The sequence below is a fragment of the Crinia signifera genome, chromosome 7, assembly GCF_055691185.1.
Source record: "Crinia signifera chromosome 7, ASM5569118v1, whole genome shotgun sequence".
NCBI lineage: Eukaryota > Metazoa > Chordata > Amphibia > Anura > Myobatrachidae > Crinia > Crinia signifera.
In genome coordinates, this window is record NC_139223.1 from 137,709,500 (window position 1) to 137,731,754 (window position 22,255).

The following is a 22,255-nucleotide window of genomic DNA, read 5'->3' on the forward strand; positions in this document are numbered from 1 at the left end:
CCAAACCGGATCTTTTTCAAAGATCCGGTTTGGATCGAAACGCGTCGGTGGACGATCCTCTCTTATACTTTTTAACCCTTTGGATGTCTGTGGTCTATTGGACAGGAACACCTGTAAGACACCAGTGGTCATGTAAACGGGGCCCCAAACACCCTGCCCACTGCCTTAACATCTCAGTTTTTCAGGTCTAACCGGTCTCCAATAGTACCAGTGGCTCCAGAGTGGTCACATGTTTATATAGCATTGCATTTTTTTAGACACTGTTTATTTTAAAATAAAGAGATACTTGTTTTTTACTATATACAGTATCTCGCAGTGTTCTTTGCTATTTCTCCTCGAATTTGGGAGTTACGTTACAGGACCCAGAATAGAGGATCCTGAGGATTAAAGACCCATACGATATACGAATTTTTCAACGGACGTTGAGTGAGTACGTTGAGTAGGGGGATCTACCCCCAACATAAAGTCGTTGTTTGAAGTATCCATGTGATCATATATATGATTTGTGATAAGCGACATTGAAGTTGATATATTGTGAGTGTACTGGAAAAGGGGGATAAAACCTCCAATATCCATATATATATATATAGCTATATATTACGACTCCTTGTCCTTTGAAAATTAAAAATATTTTCGTGTTTGACAATCCAGTCAAAACAGGATTACACGAGGGACATTGCCCTCTTTCTTTCTCTTTTTTTCTTGTCTCTCTATATGCACTAACGCGGAAGGGGACAGTGAAAAGGAAGACAACAGGAGGACAGAAACAGGGGAGTATAAGCCTCCTTTTACATAGAATATCCCTCTTTCATACACATTTATTAGCGCCCATATTTCACTGATTCAAGTAATCTCTTTTCTTGCACTTATTTCTGAATGTTTCACCTGTTGTGTTGGATTTAAAATCTACTGTTTTATTAAGAGCTAATTTACACACTAAACAATTACTATTCCCACATTTATGATAATCATTGGGCTTTATTGGTATCCAATTTTTAATTATTTCAAGGTTTTCAGTCTTATTAAGAAAGTGACTATGCGTTAGCTTCATTTTTCAATTATGCGATTTCCAAAATACTTCTTTTCCATTTATTTTGTTATCTTGGTTCAATATTTTTCCTGCAACAAAATGGTGGAGTTGTTTTTAATTATATTTTTTATTGGCATAACTATTGTATTGAGTGATGAAACTACATGTTCTGTCCATGTTCATTCCCTTTTTCCAATATTCTAATAGGGTTGTTGTAGGCATTAAACTCACCTCCTCTTTTGCCTGTTGCAAAATCAGAGGTGGGTAACCTTGTTCTTGAAAGGATTCTAACTATGCAATCAGTTGTTTTATGTAGGCTTCTGATGAACAATTTATTTTTGTTTGTATCAGCTGGCCCTTGGGTCAACAGGTTTTCACTTCACCCTTTCATGTGCCTCCTCAAAAGCTCCCATGTACAGTTTAGCAAAGCTAGGGGCAAACTTGGTCCCCATGACAGTCCCCCATGTCTGTAAATAAAACTGTGTCTCAAAAATAAAGTAATTGTGATTTAGAATAAATTCAATGGAATCCAATATAAATGTATGGAGGGCAGGTGAGATCTCTTGATCTTGTGTTAAGTACTTCTCTATGGCCTTGACTCCCTGTTTGTTGGGAATATTTGAATATTAGATTTCCACATTACATGTAAGCAATTGATATCCCTCATTTCATTGTACTTTCTCCAGTAAATTTAACAAATGCTTAGTGTCTTTTATATGATATTTTAACATAACTACATGCTTCTGTGAATAAAAATAAACAGAAGATGACAAATCATTTGTAAGGGAACCCACTCCCAAAATAATTGGATGACCCGGTGGAGAGTTGAGTTCTTTGTGTATTTTGGTCAAATAATAAAAAGTGGGAATAATAAGATGTGTAATAAATGAAAACAAAAGCATTTCTCTCTATATCGCTCCTCTGTACAGAGCTGTATCTAACAGGTTCCTGAGCTTCGGGCAGTGGGATTGTCATTCAGTTTTTCGTCAAATCTGTTATTGTTCAATTGCTTTAATGATTCTATAATATAATCTTTGTTTTTTAAAATGACAATGACACCGCCCTTGTCAGCCGGCTTCATGGTAATGCTGTTATCTGCTTATAAGCATGTTAATTCTCTTACAAATAAGATTACCTCTTACTTGTTTTTTCTCTCCTTTTTCACACATTTTCTTAAATTGGTTAAGAGTAGTATTACTAAAACAGTCAACGTACAGACCTTTATATTGTAAGGGATAAAAATTCGACCTATTCCTAAAGACCTTTTCTCCGCTTAAATCGTAAATTTTAACATGTGTTTTCCCCCCGCCCCCCCCCCCCCCCCCTCAACTCCTGTCTCCTTCTCCAGTGATACTAAATTTGACAAAGCTTCTTCGTCATCTTGGTCAAGAATTATTGGTAGAATATTTTCATCTTTGTTTTTTAACATCTTTGAGGCAAAGTAATCTGATGTATCTATTTAGATCCACGAACAGTTTAAAAATATTAAGTTTGTTTATTGGGGCCTTTTCCAGAAGCTGTACCTCCTCTGCTGTTCATTTTTTTGTGGATAAATTATAGATAGCATTATTTATTTTCTCTATCTCATGCATATGTTTTTCTTTGAACTTTCTTACTTCGTTTAATCTGCCTCCTCCCCTTCCCTTTCTCATTCTTTTCAATGGGCCCTTTTTTGTGTCTCATTTGAATGTCTTTTTATCAATCTGTGTCCTCCCCAAAAAACCTGCCCTCTTGGTGATGCTTCAAAGTCTTCTCTGTTTCTGTTGTGAGAATAATCATTATTTCTTTTTTGTTTGTATAAAATCTTTTTGGTGAGTCCTGATATCTCAGGGATATTGCTGATATGATTGGTGTGGTTTTCTACAGCTTTTGTTTCGTGGTTGGTACCTATTTTGATCTTCCCTTCGATATACAGTTTTTTAATTGATATCCCTGGGGTCTTTCACCTCTATATTCAAACTTTTGCTGATCTTTTCTCTTGTATGATGAATTAAATTGATTGTTATTGCTATTATTTTTTTTGCAAGTGTGTATTTCCCCTCTCTTATAATCCTGTAAGTCTCTTTCAATTTTGTGTTCCTTTCTTGTAATGAGTTTCTGTTCAACTTTTTCAATATTACTATTCACTCTATTTCCTTAATTTTTTCACTATTTCCAAATCCTTCAATGATGTGTATATTTTTCTATTTTTGCTTGTAACTCAGTTACCTTCTCTTCCCTGTGTCTAATTAGTAATTTCATTAGATTCTTGGAACAGGAATCCAGTATACCGTTACAATTATCTGTAAATACAGTGTCATCCTTGAAGGTTTATATAGTCTGAGCCCTCTGGGTATCAGATCTCCCTCCAAATATTTTTGAAGGGAGATCTGTTCCCACCAAGCATTAATTTTCAAGCTCATTGAAGATGCTATGCATATCAGGGTTTTAGTTATTTGTTAACCCTTTTTTAATTCATGTATAGTGCCCTTTAAAAAAGTGTTCCTACGCTCCATCCTCTCCGAGATACATTTCAGTGATGACATAATGGACACGTAGCCAGCCGCCAGATAAATACCTGTTAAAGCCATTATCTATTGTCCTAAGGAATGGTGTAAAAATAGGTCAGGGATGTTGAAGATCACCAGCAATGCCTAACTGCTTATGATTGGCTGATTTTGTGTTTTATTCTAAAGCTGATAGGTGCAGTTTCTTACAACACATTTTATGGATCTTGATGAAAGTGAGTTCACAGTCTGACAGTCTGTAAGCGATGAGTACAGCGTGTGGGATGCAACAAGCACTGAAATTTGCTTGCAATGCAATCCAACAGTCTCCACATGCATATCAGCATTTTTTTTACATCATATGTATAAAGAGGTTCCAAATGACAGCTCTTACAGTCACGGCCATCGAGAGGGGGTGTGTGGGTAAGTTTACCCTGGCCCGGGTCTACTGGAGGGGTCCGGAGCCTGCTCCCCCTTGCAGGGAGACAACTTGGCAGGTGCAGGCTGGGCCAGGGGGCATCTGTCACCTGGACTGGTGCCTGCGGACCATGGTGGGAGCCAGTTGGATCCCTCTTAGAAGAGGCAGTTGCCCACCACATTGAAGCCTCAGAATCAACCACATTCTGTGGCTTAGTACATAGGCGGTAAGTGGCCAACATATTTTAGCTTCTGCCTCTCACCCACTGTCTTATTTATTGCAATATTACTGGTATGTCTATGCCAGAAGACATGTTATGTAGCATACTGTAGATCTCCTATTCCCAACTCCTCATGGCACACTAACAGCGCAGGTTTTAGACATAGTCAGTATTCGCACATATGGTTAAATCAAAATTACTGAGACACAAAAAATGTCACCAGCTTTCAAGCCTATATAGAACTTAAACCTGAACTGTTAGTGTGCCTTGAAGGTTAGGAATGTCTGCTGCAGATATTGGCATTGGTGGAGAGTTTGGGATGTCAGAGAAATCCTATTGATCTGCTCTTATTGAGTCTGATGAAGAGCTGACTGCATGTCTGTGTACAGAGTGAATGGTGTGTGTTTATACAGTACAAATGCTCCAGAATTGGGCATTCACAAATATGGGTAATGCACATTCAGAGCCATTCCAGTCATAGGCTCGCTGGCCGGCTGCCCTGGGCATCACAGTTCTAGGGGCCTTCGAGCAGGAGATCTGTCACCTGGGCTGGTGCCTCTGGTCCATCATGGGAGCCAGGTAGATAATGCTGACTGCTCAATGTGAATTACACACATAAATGACTGTCAGCATGCTAATTGATGGATGGTCACAATTATCAATCAAACAGACTACTGATAGCCATTCAATTTATAGAAACATGTGGAGAGATGATATGGGACCACATATGAGCCTATGATGTCTATTTTTTTTACCATGAATGGGTGGATTGGAGCCCCTGTGAATTGCTTTGATTAGTGCTTATAATCCTGTTAAGACAGTCCTGTATCCACTAGCAACTGAAAGAATGGAACTGGTCTGTAACATGGTCAGGGGCTACTATGAAACTAATGAATCTTAAGATGCAGGGCTAATGCAGGGCTAATCCCATAGGGGCCATGAAGCACATTTTATATTAATGATTGGATTTTTCAACAACATTGATGGAGTATTTTTAAGTGAGTGTTATTAAAATAACACCATGACATCAAGTCTTCTAGAACAGTATAGCTGCTATTAAGTCTTGGATGTGCATCGCTTAGTACAGTGGGGGCTGCTAGAAGTTGGAATCTAGGTCTGTAATTTGCGTTTGTAAATAGTGTGAAACGTGTATCCGTTTTAAACCATAATCCCTGACAGCTTGCAGAGCCTCTATGAAATTGCCAGGAATGGCAGAGCTTGATAGGGCCCATCCTAGGAAGATGGCTGGGGGCAGAGGGAGCCGGAAACAATGGGACAACTCCTTTTGCTAGCACTTAGTAGTGTGGGCTGTCAGGTGTTTATTGAAAAGAGATGAGAAAGAGACTGAAATGAATGAAGCATGGGTTCAGTGCAGAGGCAGTGCTACCATTAGTGCAGCAGATGCAGTGCACCTGGGCTCCTGAAGACTGAACGGCCCACTGCTGCCCCAGTCACCTTCTTCTTCTCACCCACTGTTTTTTCCTTGTCACATTCTGCCTCCCGTTGTCTCTCCCTGTCACCCTCTGCCACTTCCTGTCATCCACTACCATGTTGCATATTGTGAACCTGGGTTGGGGTGGAGGGTGATATTTTGGCATCTGGGCTCACCACCCATAAATTCCACCACTGGTTCTGTGAGGTGGTTACTGAATGAGGTGGTTACTGGAGGGAGCTACTCTTTTTTGATTATTGAAGGGGAAAGTGCTATGAGAGGTAGACAAAGGCATTGTTAGATGTTGCCCTTCTGTTGCTTGTGAAGGGGCCCCCATAACAGTTAGAGCTTCAGGGACCCTCTGAGTGTTATATTGTAGGTATTGTTCATCGAGGGTGTGCAGAGTTGAACATCAGCATAAATACATTAAATTCTGCATTACCCCCATTGTGTTGCTGGTGATACAATAGCTCCTTATTTGACTCACACAGAGACATAAATAGTAAGATGTTTCTGATGAACAAAGATTAGATTTCAGTTATAATACAAAATAAATTGTAAGAAAAATCCTGGTTCGGTCACATTGATGTAATAGTAAATATAAAGTATATACAGTATAAACTACAGTAGTTCTCAGCAACAACACTGGCCACCCAGTGGCCGATATCATTACACCTGCTGGTCCAATAAATAATAAAGAGGATTCACACTGACTCTGAGTAATTATAATTCCCACATATGAGTCTAAATCTGAAGTAGGTATTGATTTGTGCTCCCATTAGGGAATGCACAAAATATAGCTTGCAAGTTTACACGTCCAATAAGACAGAAGGATACGTAGTGTTAAACAATTTTCCAGCTTCTTTCTCCATATAAATACAAAAGACGGTTCTTTGATGAATTAAGCATCTTGCAACACGATCCGTTGTATACTTGTGGCTTTGCATGAATTAAATATTACAGCGAGATTACAGACTTTCAAATTGGAATTCTTAAACAAACCCTGCAATTTTCAGGAGACGAGCCTATTCCCAAACACGCAGAGCACAGAGTAATGTCCTGCATGTATCAGAAGCACCTGATTTAACTCTCATACTGTAGCTGTCAGTTGACTTAACACCCAGGATACAGAACACATAAATGATGTCTCCTGGGTATTGCTGTCCATACAAAGGAGAAAAAAAACCCATTGTGTTTAAAACACAGAGAATACAGTGTAAAATCGATACAATTTTCGGTTTCCTACAGAATTCATAGTTAAATACGATGTGACTGTTATGGACAGTAATGAAAGCTAAATAACATGGGTAACAATGATTGATCTGTTTATTTTATGTCTTTTAACCCCTTCCCGACATTTGACGTACATTTCCGTCATGGTCGGGAAGCACTTCCCGACACATGGCGTAAATGTACGTCATGGATTTAAACTGTCACCGCGTCTATAGACGCGGTGACAGTTTCAACATGTCTGCTGTCCCTGACAGCAGACATGTCCGTGCATGCCCAGGGGGGGCTGCGATGCCGCCCCCCCCGTCGGCGATCGCTGTGATTGGCTGTTCAGTGTGAACAGCCAATTACAGCGTTTTCCTGTGTCACCGGCGAATAACGTTCGCCGGTGACACGGGATCAGAGGTGATTGGTGCTGTAAAGTACAGCACCAATCACCGCGGGGTGTAAGGGTGACACTGGTGTCACCCCACCTCACCCCGCCCGCCCCCAAAGGCCGTGATTGGTTCGTCGGACCGACGGACCAATCACAGCCAAGGAGGGGGATTTAAACTAACGGTGACTGCACTGCAGACGCCATTCCGGTCTGGAATAGCGTGCAGTGCGGTCACCGTACCCCCCTGCCGCCATACTGACCAGAACCTTGCTCCATACTTGCTCCATACTTACCTGATCGCTGCTTCATCACTGCTTCCTGGATCCTGTTGCTACTTGTGCCTTCCTGTGAAATTGTGCTGCTGCAGTGTACTAGCTAGATAGAGAGAGAGATAGATAGAGAGATAGAGAGAGATAGAGAGATAGAGAGAGATAGAGAGAGATAGAGAGAGATAGAGAGAGAGATAGTGTCAGAGAGTGCTATATTTTGTGCTGCTGCAGTGTGATATAGTTATAGATAGAGAGAGAGAGATAGAGAGAGAGAGATAGATAGAGAGGCCTAGTGACAGAGTGCTATATTTTGTGCTGCTGCAGTGTGATAGTTATAGAGAGATAGAGAGAGATAGAGAGAGAGAGAGATAGAGAGAGATAGTGTCAGAGAGTGCTATATTTTGTGCTGCTGCAGTGTGATATAGTTATAGATAGAGAGAGAGAGATAGAGAGAGAGAGATAGATAGAGAGGCCTAGTGACAGAGTGCTATATTTTGTGCTGCTGCAGTGTGATAGTTATAGAGAGATAGAGAGAGATAGAGAGAGAGAGATAGAGAGAGATAGTGACAGATTGTGCTATATATTTTTTATATAACTGACTGCTGCCCCCTCCTTTTGTGCTGATCAGTATAAATTAACTGATCAGCAACTTTTTGGGGGCGCAGGTTTTTTTTTATATATAGATATACCTGTCAGTGCTGCTGCTGCAGTGTCATAGAGTGATAGATAGTGAGAGATAGAGAGATAGAGAGAGATAGTGACAGAGAGTGATAGAGAGTGCTAAATTTTGTGTCTGCTGCCCCCGCCTTTTGTGCTGATCACTATATCTGAGGTGATCAGCAACTTTTTTGGGGGTACAGAGGTTTTTTTTTTTATATATATACCTGTCAGTTGCACCAAAGGTTGTGCACCTGCTGCACCTCACTGGTAATCAGTGTCGCATCACTGATCACCTTTTTTTTTTGTGTGTGTGCTGTGGGGTCTTTTTTTAATTTTTTTTTTACACACACTGTGATTTTGTGGGTGTCCTGTGGCCGCTGTGCGCTGATCAGTGACGTACATCACTGATCATCTTTTTCGGCACAGGGTTGATCTATTTTTTTTTTTTTTGATCAAATTCCTGTTGCCTTTGAGCGCTGTTCAGTGACAAACGTTACTGACCAACATCTGTGCTCAATTTTTGGCGCAGGACCTTTTTTTTTTTTTAACCCCTTAAATTTTTTATTTTTAACCCCTTCATTTTTTTTTTTTTTATTGGTATAAAGTATTTTTTTTTTCTGCACCACATACACACTACACACTACATACCCCCCGGATTGAAATAAAGTTTGTACCCCCCCCTACACTATACACGTGTTGAAACATTTCACTACCAGTAACACAAAAATAAAAATGGCATCCCAAATGTCCTCCCAAATGTCCTCCCAAATGTCCTCCCAGTCATCCAGGAGAATGTATTCAGTGGAGGAGGCATATGCCATGCTTGCTTCTGACTCTGACACAGCCAGTGATGCAAGCGGGGAATTTGAAGGATTCGCCTTAAGCTCCTCTTCCTCCTCTGGTGATGAGGGACCCCCTCAAAGACGCCCCCGTAGAGCAGCTGAGACCCCCCCCCAATAATTGATCTCGTATGGACCCCACCACCAGACAATTTTGAGCCCCAGGTTCCTGAGTTTTTGGCCATGCCAGGAATCCAATTTGATTCCACAGGTCTCAGAGAAATTGACTTTTTCAAATTATTGTTCTCGGATGATTTTATAAATTTAATGGTGGACCAAACTAATTTATATGCCCAGCAGTTTATTGCTCAAAACCCCACGTCATCATTTGCTAGGTGGACCCCTGTAGATGCAGTAGAGATGATGACGTTTTGGGGTCTGGTGTTTCATATGGGCATAGTAAAAAAGCCAGAAATTAGGCAATATTGGAGTACAGATGTTCTGTACAGTACTCCATTTTACCGTATGGCCATGACCCGGACTCGATTTGAGACAATTCTTAAATTTATACATTACACCGATAATGCACAGTGCCCACCCAGAGATGATCCCACCTTTGACCGGCTATTCAAAGTCAGGCCGGTCATTGATCATTTCAGTGCCAAATTTGAAGAGGTGTACATCCCTGAAAAATTTATTTGTATCGACGAGTCCCTTATACATTTTAAAGGAAGGGTTAAATTCCGCCAGTACCTTCCCAGTAAGAGGGCAAGGTATGGCATAAAAATGTATAAACTGTGTGAAAGCACCTCAGGGTACACCCACAGGTTTAGGGTTTATGAAGGGAAGGATTCAAGAATTGAACCGCCAGAATGCCCCCCCTCCCTCGTAGGTGTTAGTGGGAAAATTGTCTGGGATTTAGTGCACCCCTTCCTGGATAAAGGTTATCACCTCTATGTGGATAACTTTTACACCAGCATCCCCCTGTTTAAGGCCCTTGGTTCAAGAGGTACAGCAGCTTGCGGTACTGTGCGCAAGAACCAAAGAGGCCTCCCAAAAACGCACATTGCCCAAGTAATGAGAAGGGGTGAAAGCAGGGGAATATGCAACGAAAATATGTTGTTGGTCAAATATAAGGACAAGAGGGATGTCCTTATACTGACAACAATTCACGGAGACAGTACCACCTCCGTCCCTGTACGAGGTACCAGTACCCACACCTCAAAACCTAATTGTATCCTGGATTACAATAGGTACATGGGCGGAGTGGATCTTTCAGATCAGGTACTGAAGCCGTACAGTGCCCTGCGGAAAACAAAAATCTGGTACAAGAAGGTGGCCGTGTATATCATCCAGATGGCACTGTATAACGCTTACGTGCTATTCCGTTCTACCGGCCAGAGGGGGACATTTATGCACTTTCAAGAGGAAGTCATAAAGGGCCTAATATTTGGGAACCAGCAGGCAGAGGGCCCCAGTACTTCTAGTACTGGCCCCCGTATTGTACCAGGGCAGCATTTTCCTGATGAAATCCCCTCCACTGGAAAAAAGGGCAGGACACAAAAAAGGTGCAAAGTTTGCTATAAAAAGGGAATAAGAAAGCAAACTATTTTCCAGTGTGACACTTGCCCCGACAAACCCGGCCTATGTATAAAGGAGTGTTTTAAAATATACCACACATCTATGGAATATTAGGTTCATAATTTCACCGTGCTTCGGGGGTCTTGCTAATGCCACATAGCACCCACCATTCATTCCACCAGAATCTGAGCCGCAAAATCCAAAAATCACTCCTTCCCTTCTGAGTCCTGCCATGCACCCAACTGGTATTTTTTGGTCACATGTGAGGCATTGCCGTACTCGGGAGAAATTGGGGCACAGATTTTGGGGTGCTTTGTCTCCTTCATTCCTTGTGAAAATGAAAAATTTTGAGCCAGAACTGCATTTTTGTGTAAAAAAATGTAATTTTTCATGTTCACTGCCCACTTGTATCAAAATTGGTGAAACCCCTGGGGGTTTGAAATGTACACTATACCCCTAGATGAATTCCCTGAGGGGTGTAGTTTGCAAAATGGGGTCACTTGTGGGGGGGTTCCACTGTATTGGTGCTTTGGGGGTCTTGCTAATGCGACATAGCACCCACCATCATTCCACCAGAATTTGTGCTGCAAAATCCAAATATCACTCCTTCCCTTCTGAGTCCTGCCACTTTTTGGTCACACATGAGGCATTGCCGTACTCGGGAGAAATTGGGGCACAGATTTTGGGGTGCTTTGTCTCCTTCATTCCTTCTGAAAATGAAAAATTTTGAGCCAGAACTGCATTTTTGTGTAAAAAAATGTAATTTTTCATTTTCACTGCCCACTTGTATCAAAATTGGTGAAACCCCTGGGGGTTTGAAATGTACACTATACCCCTAGATGAATTCCCTGAGGGGTGTAGTTTGCAAAATGGGGTGACTTGTGGGGGGGTTCCACTGTATTGGTGCAACATAGCACCCACCATTCATTCCACCAGAATCTGTGCTGCAAAATCCAAAAATCACTCCTTCCCTTCTGAGTCCTGCCATGCACCCAACTGGTATTTTTTGGTCACATGTGAGGCATTGCCGTACTCGGGAGAAATTGGGGCACAGATTTTGGGGTGCTTTTTCTCCTTCATACCTTCTGAAAATGAAAAATTTTGAGCCAGAACTGCATTTTTGTGTAAAAAATGTAATTTTTCTTTTTCACTGCCCACTTGTATCAAAATTGGTGAAACCCCTGGGGGTTTTAAATGTACACTATACCCCTAGATGAATTCCCTGAGGGGTGTAGTTTGCAAAATGGGGTCACTTGTGGGGGGGTTCCACTGTATTGGTGCTTCGGGGGTCTTGCTAATGCGACATAGCACCCACCAAAATTCCACCAGAATCTGAGCTGCAAAATCCAAAAATCACTCCTTCCATTTGAGTCCTGCCATGCACCCAACTGGTATTTTTTGGTCACATGTGAGGCATTGCCGTACTCGGGAGAAATTGGGGCACAGATTTTGGGGTGCTTTTTCTCCTTCATACCTTCTGAAAATGAAAAATTTTGAGCCAGAACTGCATTTTTGTGTAAAAAATGTAATTTTTCATGTTCACTGCCCACTTGTATCAAAATTGGTGAAACCCCTGGGGGTTTGAAATGTACACTATACCCCTAGATGAATTCCCTGAGGGGTGTAGTTTGCAAAATGGGGTCACTTGTGGGGGGGTTCCACTGTATTGGTGCTTGGGGGGTCTTGCTAATGCAACATAGCACCCACCAAAATTCCACCAGAATCTGAGCTGCAAAATCCAAAAATCACTCCTTCCCTTCTGAGTCCTGCCATGCACCCAACTGGTATTTTTTGGTCACATGTGAGGCATTGCCGTACTCGGGAGAAATTGGGGCACAGATTTTGGGGTGCTTTGTCTCCTTCATACCTTCTGAAAATGAAAAATTTTGAGCCAGAACTGCATTTTTGTGTAAAAAAATGTAATTTTTCATTTTCACTGCCCACTTGTATCAAAATTGGTGAAACCCCTGGGGTTTGAAATGTACACTATACCCCTAGATGAATTCCCTGAGGGGTGTACTTTGCAAAATGGGGTGACTTGTGGGGGGGTTCCACTGTATTGGTGCAACATAGCACCCACCATTCATTCCACCAAAATCTGTGCTGCAAAATCCAAAAATCACTCCTTCCGTTCTGAGTCCTGCCATGCACCCAACTGGTATTTTTTGGTCACATGTGAGGCATTGCCGTACTCGGGAGAAATTGGGGCACAGATTTTGGGGTGCTTTTTCTCCTTCATACCTTCTGAAAATGAAAAATTTTGAGCCAGAACTGCATTTTTGTGTAAAAAAATGTAATTTTTCATTTTCACTGCCCACTTGTATCAAAATTGGTGAAACCCCTGGGGGTTTGAAATGTACACTATACCCCTAGATGAATTCCCTGAGGGGTGTAGTTTTCAAAATGGGGTGACTTGTGGGGGGGTTCCACTGTATTGGTGCTTGGGGGGTCTTGCTAATGCGACATAGCACCCACCAAAATTCCACCAGAATCTGAGCTGCAAAATCCAAAAATCACTCCTTCCGTTCTGAGTCCTGCCATGCACCCAACTGGTATTTTTTGGTCACATGTGAGGCATTGCCGTACTCGGGAGAAATTGGGGCACAGATTTTGGGGTGCTTTTTCTCCTTCATACCTTCTGAAAATGAAAAATTTTGAGCCAGAACTGCATTTTTGTGTAAAAAAATGTAATTTTTCATTTTCACTGCCCACTTGTATCAAAATTGGTGAAACCCCTGGGGGTTTGAAATGTACACTATACCCCTAGATGAATTCCCTGAGGGGTGTACTTTGCAAAATGGGGTGACTTGTGGGGGGGTTCCACTGTATTGGTGCAACATAGCACCCACCATTCATTCCACCAGAATCTGTGCTGCAAAATCCAAAAATCACTCCTTCCCTTCTGAGTCCTGCCATGCACCCAACTGGTATTTTTTGGTCACATGTGAGGCATTGCCGTACTCGGGAGAAATTGGGGCACAGATTTTGGGGTGCTTTTTCTCCTTCATACCTTCTGAAAATGAAAAATTTTGAGCCAGAACTGCATTTTTGTGTAAAAAAATGTAATTTTTCATTTTCACTGCCCACTTGTATCAAAATTGGTGAAACCCCTGGGGGTTTGAAATGTACACTATACCCCTAGATGAATTCCCTGAGGGGTGTACTTTGCAAAATGGGGTGACTTGTGGGGGGGTTCCACTGTATTGGTGCTTGGGGGGTCTTGCTAATGCGACATAGCACCCACCAAAATTCCACCAGAATCTGAGCTGCAAAATCCAAAAATCACTCCTTCCCTTCTGAGTCCTGCCATGCACCCAACTGGTATTTTTTGGTCACATGTGAGGCATTGCCGTACTCGGGAGAAATTGGGGCACAGATTTTGGGGTGCTTTGTCTCCTTCATACCTTCTGAAAATGACAAATTTGGAGCCAGAACTGCATTTTTGTGTAAAAAAAATAATTTTTCATTTTCACTGCCCAGTTGTACCACAATTGGTGAAACCCCTGGGGGTTTGAAATGTACACTATACCCCTAGATGAATTCCCTGAGGGGTGTAGTTTGAAAAATGGGGTCACTTGTGGGGGGGTTCCTAACTTTTAGCATCTTATGGTGCCTTGAAACCTACATGGTGCCTAAAAAATAATCTCATAAAAAGGAGGCTCCAAAATCAAGTAGGTGCTCCTTCTATTATGAAGCCTGTGGTTTGGTCACCGTGCACACTAGGGCCACATATAGGATATTTATGAAAACAAAAGAATTGGGGGAATCAATTTTTAGTCACATTTCTCTAGTAAAATGTACTGTGTTCCTTATAAAAATGTATTAAAATTGCAAATCTGCAAAAAAAAAGAAATTTTGAAATTTCACCTACACTTTGTTTTAATTCCTGTGAAACACCTAAAGGGTTAACAAACTTCCAAAATGCTGTTTTGAATACTGTGAGGGGTGCAGTTTTTGAAATGGCATCATTTATGGGGGTGTCTCACATACAAGTCCCTCAAAGTCACATCAGAACTGAACTGGTCCCTAAAAAAATCAGTGTTTGAAATTTTCTTGAAAATTTGAGAATTTGCTATTCATATTGTAAGCCTCCTAGTGTCCCAAAAAATTAAAAGGAAGTTGAAATAATGATGTCAACATAAAGTAGACATATGGTCTATGTTAGTTATTCACTATTTTGAGTGGTAAGATTATTTGTCTCACAAGCAGAAAATTTAACATTTTGCAAATCGCTAAATTTTCCATTTTTTCACGATATTTTGGTATTTTTCACAAAAAAACACAGACTGTATCGACCCAAATTTACCACTAATTTGAAGTACAATGTGTCACGAAAAAACAATCTCAAAACCACTGGGATAAGTAAAAGCAAAAAAAAGTTATCCCCACTTAAGTGAGACATGTCAGATTTGAAAAAAAGGGCTCTGTCAGGAACGCAAAAACTGGCTCTGTCAGGAAGGGGTTAATATAACTTAGTTATCTTGTTTCATTTAAATTCCATATTTCCCAGTATTAACTTTGGACCTTATTCCGATTGACTCATCCAGTCGCAAGCGGGGAGAAATCATACGATGGGCGCTCGCAGTTCAGAAACACCTACAGTATATGGTGACTCTAAACTGCGGGCGCCCTATGCAAAGACAGTGATGTCAACTGCCCGCCCTCCGCACATGATTCACGGCCTCATTAGCCTGAGAACCTCCAGCGCTCTCATGGAAACGCCTATGAAATGCTGGGCGTTCCCATATGCTAATGGGGCTGCCTGCCGCCCTTCTCTGCCCCCCGCCTACATTTCTGTGCACATGTGCAGAAAGAAATGCATCCGCAAATGCACAGACACACACCATCGGCCCTCCATGCGAATGCATAGAGGACCAAATTAATCAGAATAAGGTCCTTTATCCCAAATATCACCTAACTCATATTTAGGGCAGGGAAAAAAAACCTCACCTTTACTGCTTTGTTTAATTTAAGAAAGGGTTAACTCAGATTTCATTGGCCTATATATATATATATATATATATATCAGTGTTTACAACTGTCCCCATAGATCTCTTTGCGTATGACAGATTCAGGCAATTTATCAAGCTGTGAAGTGTAAAGGCTTTTGCATCCTGAGACAGAATTTTTTTATTGCTGACAAAAAGTAAACATTTTCTGGATCCCCTTCGAGATGTGCCCAGAGTTCAACAACTGGGCACATGTGTGGACAACAACCATGAATGAGCATTTATTATTAACCTTAGGAGAAGACTGATAAGCAAGGAGATACCACCAGAATGCACAGGGAAATATTAGCATAAAAAGGGGTGGGGTCATGGTGTTCATCCCCTTATGAATTATAAATTTGTGCCAGCTCTCTTATACTTTGCAAAGGGATATCATTGCCAAAGGGGTGTTGGCACACAATAGTACCCACATTCAAATTACTCGCAGTAGCACAATCGTATTCACATTATACCGCATGCAGTGCCCCAGATTCATATTACATAATAGTGTCCTTTATTATGACACACAGTAGTGCCACTTATTCATGTTGTGCCGCACAGTAGCAGTGTCCCTTACACACATAATGCCAACAGTTGAAGTGTCGCTTATACAAGTAGTACTCATGCCCCTTAATGCCCACCATAGTAATGTCACTTACACACATAATGCCCACAGTAGTACTGCTTATGCATATAATGCTCACAGTATTAATGCGATTTACACACATAATGCCCACAATAGTAATGCTGCTTATGCACAAAGGACCTAATTCAGGACATGCCAGGATTATATACAGGCGGTGTATTTATAGTATACTTACCTACTTTTAAAAAAAAACTAGTTTCAGGGAGATTATAGTTGGTAATATAATTTTGCACAGTGCCCCATTGAGGGGGTGTGTCATGCTCCATCCAAAGGGCGTGTCTAGTTCCATATATGGAGAGATTGTAAACGTGCCACCTAGAAGCGTGGGTGTGTACTGCTACATCTGAGAGGAATCTTTAATTATGAATTACAGTATATACGAATGTAGATGAGCCCCAAAGCAGTTAGTAAAAGCTACTGTACTTGGTAAAGTGCTGGGATATGGTGCTGTTGATTCAATGTAAATGTATCTATCTCTCATAAATTTTTCCCCAAAAAATGTAAGACTGTAATGTGGGCTGGGTGACATTAGGGAGATTGTTGGACTGAGAGAGAGAGGGAGATTGCTGCTATTTCAGGGAGTCTCCTGCAGAATGCAGGAGGGTAGGCATCTACGATTTATAGTCTCCCTCAAGTACTTTTTTTTTTCAATGTTGACAAGTATGTATTTACTCCACAATCCCAGGCTCACTATGGGTCAGATGTACTTAGCTTGCAAAGTGATAAAATGGGGAGTGATACAACACAAGCCAATCAGCCCATGAACTGTCATGTTACAGGGCTTGTTTGAAAAATGACAGTTAGGTGCTCATTGGTTGGAGGTACAGTATATCTTCTCCATTTTATCACTTTTCAAGGCTTAGTACATATCGCCCTATCGGCCAGATGTATCAAGCTTCACAAAGGGATAAAATGGAGAGTGATAAACAACCAGCCAATCAGCTCCTACCTGTCAAACCCAGCCTGTAACATGGCAGATAGTAGCGGATTGGCTGGTTATCACTCTCCATTTTTGACGATTGATACATCTGGCCTTGAGAGAGGTCTAGTAAAAAGCTGAGGTTAGATTTAGAACACAGAATTTCGATGTGTCAACATGCACAGATTGATCTGGAAAACATGTTTCCTTATTTACAGTATGTTAGAGCAAAGCAACTACAATCCATTAAAGTCAGAGGCATATAATCCATTCTGTGTCTTCTGTTTGTGATCAAAGATATCTGTAACTCAAAACTCAAGGTTTTTGAAATAATTATTTATAAAACATTACAAGCGTTACAGAATATATAACAAAAATCAATTTTTCATATACAGAATTATTCTGTTTTTACTGTGAACTTAATATAAATGAATGCTAGCTCTCTGGACCACATGTTGCTCTTATGCTACATAAGTGGGACATTTACGTCAAGGGAAGCAGGGAGCAACAGTTGGTTTTGCACGCCCATGGTCTGTTTGTACTTTAGTACATTTGTATAACATACCTCCCAACTTCTGTGTTGGGGAAATAGGGACACTCGCACGGCGAAGCCACGCGAGCGTCCGAAAAGGGGGCGGGACATATGCAAATGAGGGCACGGCTTATGCTAATTAGCCGTGACCTCATTTTCATACGAGAATAGACGCTGTGCGCATGCGCACAGCGTCTATTCTATTAGATTGGGGGGTCTCCCAACTGCCACCCCCCACAGCGGGACAATGCCTGCCGCGGGTGGGACAGCGGGACAGAACCCGAAAATCGGGACTGTCCCGCTGTAATTGTGACAGTTGGGAGGTATGGTATAATGTAAAAGCGAATTTTGTTCTCACTGTGTCTGTGCACATTATGAATACATATATGGAGATTACTGTATACCACACCTGCATTTGGTGATGAGGGCCTGGAATGCACATGTATAAGTTCATGGCGACATACAAGTCACCCAGGCCACTAATGCTGGGTACACACCAGGACGACTAGGGCCCGATCCCCTCAATCTAGATCCAATTCCGACCAATTGGATGTAGATTGTGTGGTGATTGGGCCCTTTTCTGTCCTGGTGTGGACCGATACCGATCCGATGGTCGGTCGGTCGTTATTGAGATCCTACCTGCTGCAGGTAGGATCTGAATGACGACCATACAGCCGGGTGCGGGTCGCCATCGGATCGGACCCGCTCACGGTGCACATCGTGAGCGGGTCGTGCCCCCCCCGCGTCACCGTGAGCGGGTCGGACGAGACACTGACGACCCGCTCACGATGTGCATCGTGAGCGGGTCGTCGTGGTGTGTACCCTGCATTAGAGATGAACAAGACTCTTATTTTTCATATATTTTTATTGTGTATGCAAAAACTGCAATTTCTCATTTTACTCTAAATTAGACCCTGAGACTTCAGATAGACAGTAAGCATATTGGTCAGAGCCTAGCAGTAAATTCTTAGTTTGCCTGCACCTGTTGCACTGCCAAATTACAGAAAGAGAATTGTAGTTTAAGAGCCTTAAGCTCCATACACACTAAGCGATATATTAAATGATATTGGATATTGGGCAGTACGGTTGGTGTAATGGTTAGCATTACTGCCTTACAGCGCTGAGGTCATGGGTTTGATTCCCACCATGCGGAGTTTGTATATTCTCCCCGTACTTGCGTGGGTTTCCTCCGGGTACTCCGGTTTACTCCTACAATCCAAAAATATACTGGTATCAACTGGCTTCTGACCAAATTAACCCTAGAATGACTGTGTCTGTGTGCATGTACATGTGGTAGGAAATATAGGGAAGGGAATAAGCTCCACTGGGGCAGGGACTGATGTGAATAGTCAAATATTCTCTGTAAAGTGCTGCGGAATATGTGTGCGCTATATAAGAAACTGTTAATAAATAAATATTTCTCATTTCCCCCTTCTGCTCTAAATTGCTTATAATATCACTTAGGCCCTTATTCTGATCGGTGCGGTTATATCCGCGTGCGTTCGGGCCGCCGATGTTTTGTGTCTGCGCATGTGCAAGCGGGGCGTAGGGCCAAATCCCGCATGATATGTGAACACTCCGAACAGGGGGTGGAGAGGGGCGTGAAGGGCTATTTGGGCTCATTACCATATGCATACGCCCCGCGTTTCATGGGCGTTCCCATGAAAACGCTGGGCGTACGTATGGTAATGCAGTCGTGATGCACGTGTAGGGGGCGGACATATGACATCGCCGGATGTCAGCTGCCCGCCCAGATCCCTGCTTTTGCACGGAAAAATGTCCGTGTGGTCTGAGGTTGCGGAAGCTGGTGGAGCACTCGGTCCTGCATTCGATGGTCTGCGACCATCGAATGATGGGGGAGGTTCCCTGAGATGGAGGAGGCGTCTTCCGTGAGAAATACACGTGTGGTCCGTTCGGCCAGCTTCTTACCGCGTACGGACGGAGTTGGCGATCCGTATGGAAGGCGGGGTTTTGCACGCATGGTCCTGGCCGCATATTCGGATCCGGCCGCACCGATCAGAATAAGGGCCTTAGTGTGTATGCTCAATATCATCAATGATGCCCACTTCCACAGATCTTTAACCGTGTCCTCCTTCATCCAGCATGTACAGAAAACATCGTTAACAAGGTTCCATGCTGCATAAAGTTATTTTTCTTTTCATATCATGTTTCAATAAATAGCAGTAATATCAATGACTCTAATGTGATTGAATGTGTGATTGGAGAGTTATAAATTGTATAAAGTACCAACCAATCAGCTCTGAACTGACATGTTAAAAGGTAATTCATCTCTCTCCCCTTTATCACTCTTCAAGGTTTAGTACAACTCCCCCTAAATGAGAATAAAATTGATCTTGTTTTTAACAAATATTTGCCATGTGTATGTTGCAGGGATTTTATACTAGGGTCTGGGTACACATCTTTATATTAATAAAATAAGGGCTATAAGCAGGGCTTAAAGTAAACAATGTGAAAATTAGATTTGGGTGAGGGATTACTTTAAAGTGAGATCTATATTGCAGTGTAAAAATAAAGCAGCCAGTATTTACCCTGCACAGAAACAAAAGAATTCACCCAAATCTAATTTTCTCTGCACATTTTACATTTGCCCCTCTGCAGTGCACATGGTTTTGTCCATCTAAGAAGGATTTTGTCAGAAAGAGTGAACTAGAATAGGCCCTAATTTCCCTCTGCCACCAAATCCCCCTTCTCCTCCCCCTTTCCTCCTCCCCCTTTCCTCCTCCCCCCTTCATTAGGCGGAGCCAGGGATAGAGGTAGGGCCATTGGCATCCCCTGCAAATGCTTTTCTGTTAGAATTACTGTACCGGTTCAAAGTGGAGGTTGGATAAGTTCCACCGCACCATTACAGGTTGTGAAACTCCATTCCCCCCTATTTAACCCCAGGCTATGTGACTTCTTTCTTTAATGTTTTTGCCGAAGCAAGGCACATCATATACCAAATTAAAGCTCATGGCCCTTAGATGTCCATAATTAAATTGGTTGCTTAATTTCAGAGTTATATGTTAAAACATCCACCAGCCAATCACAATGTGTGCTAATGCTATGTGTACACTGTGCAATTTACAAATCTCCGCCCCCTTACCCCAAATAGCAAAATTCATGGTCTAGTGTCCTCCTGCCTCCGGTGTTGCAGACACAGAATGGGTCCTATGCATGTGCAAATGACCAAACTTTTGTACTTTGCGGAATGAGGTGCAGGACCGAATACATCTGAATGAGGACTATAGTTTCACTGGAGAATTTTTAATGTGTACAGTGTGTCCACCTATTTCTTGAATAAGTAAACAGTGCTTTAAAAAATCACAGAGGAAATGGTGCAGCTGCCATTTTACTGCTGTTTTGTGCATGTACAGTAGTAAATTGGCTAGGAAAACAGCTGCCACACTATTTTCCCAGAGATCTGTGCATACACATTAGGCTTTCAGACCTCTACAGCTCAGACTTCTGGACCAAGGGGGCTGCAGACAGGCCTCCTTCTCTCTTAAAATGTCCCTGCATAGTGCATAATATTCAGTATATTATTGCATAAACTGTAGCATACTGTAGTGTACCAAGGAAAACTATATAGTCAACATGCCCAAGGTTTCTCGGTACCCTAGGCAAAACTTAAATCTACTGATCCCCCCCACAACCCAACACTACCAACAATTGCCACTTTCTAGACCGTCAAGTGAAAGAGGTGACGTCTTAGACATTCCTCAGCCGCCACCTGCATTAAGTACAACAAAGATGTCCTCCATACATACATACTTTTCTGATAGGCAGACTCTGTGGTACCCCCTCAGATCCCGGTACTCTAGGCAGCTGCCTAATGGTAGGGCTGGCCCTGCCAGTGAGAGAGAATTGGGCACAGCACATGTAAATCTGGATTTGAGATAAATGTCTGCCCAAATATATCATATGAAAGAAATATTCTATAGCAACTGGAAAAAGGTCAAATTAAATTAGCATTAATAAAGTAAAATGTACATGGTGTGGAAATGTGTTTTAAATAGTTTATTGTTTATTTATGTCCTTTCAGCTCCCAACCCTTGTGCCACCAGTAACGGAAGAGGCCCCTGTTCCCATCTGTGTTTGATCAATTTCAACAGAACAGCTGCTTGTGCCTGTCCTCATCTAATGAAGTTATCCTCTGATAAAAGGACGTGCCGCGGTAAGTTATTAATGTGAAAACAGAAAGCAAAATATTTTATTGTGTTTCTATTAAATTTACCTGGAAAACATATAACTCTCACATTCATGTAAATGAAGCGCAACCGAATCTACACCCCCAATTTTTGTACTTATAATTTGATTGGTGACTTTAACTACACTACAGAGTCCTTTTTTATTATAGTCCTATAGGAAATTATTCATTTAAAATACTTTTCTTAAATTGAATATGTATTAGTAACCGTTATTTTGCAAATAACAAATTATGGGCCTAATTCATACTGGATCACAAAGCACATTGGGCCTTTTTCTAGTTCACTCTTTCTGACAAAATGCTTCTTAGATGGACAAAATCATGTGCACTGCAGCGGGGCAGATGTAAAATGTGCAGAGAGAATTAGATTTGGGTGAGTTATTTTGTTTCTGTGCAGGGTAAATACTGGCTGCTTTATTTTTACACTGAAACATAGATCTCACTTTGAAGTAAATCCCCACCCAACTCTAATTCTCGCTGCA

At 41.8% G+C, this 22,255-nt stretch overlaps 1 protein-coding gene across 4 annotated transcripts in view; it reads left to right on the plus strand.

The window, feature by feature from the left end:
* Window positions 1-22,255, plus strand: part of LRP1B (LDL receptor related protein 1B) — a 1,445,580-nt gene that overhangs the window by 885,000 nt on the left and 538,325 nt on the right. For all 4 annotated transcript variants that reach the window (XM_083153866.1, XM_083153869.1, XM_083153867.1 and 1 more), the window contains exon 28: window positions 21,609-21,740. In XM_083153866.1, the coding sequence (XP_083009992.1) occupies window positions 21,609-21,740 (132 nt within the window). The remainder of the gene's footprint in view (window positions 1-21,608; window positions 21,741-22,255) is intronic.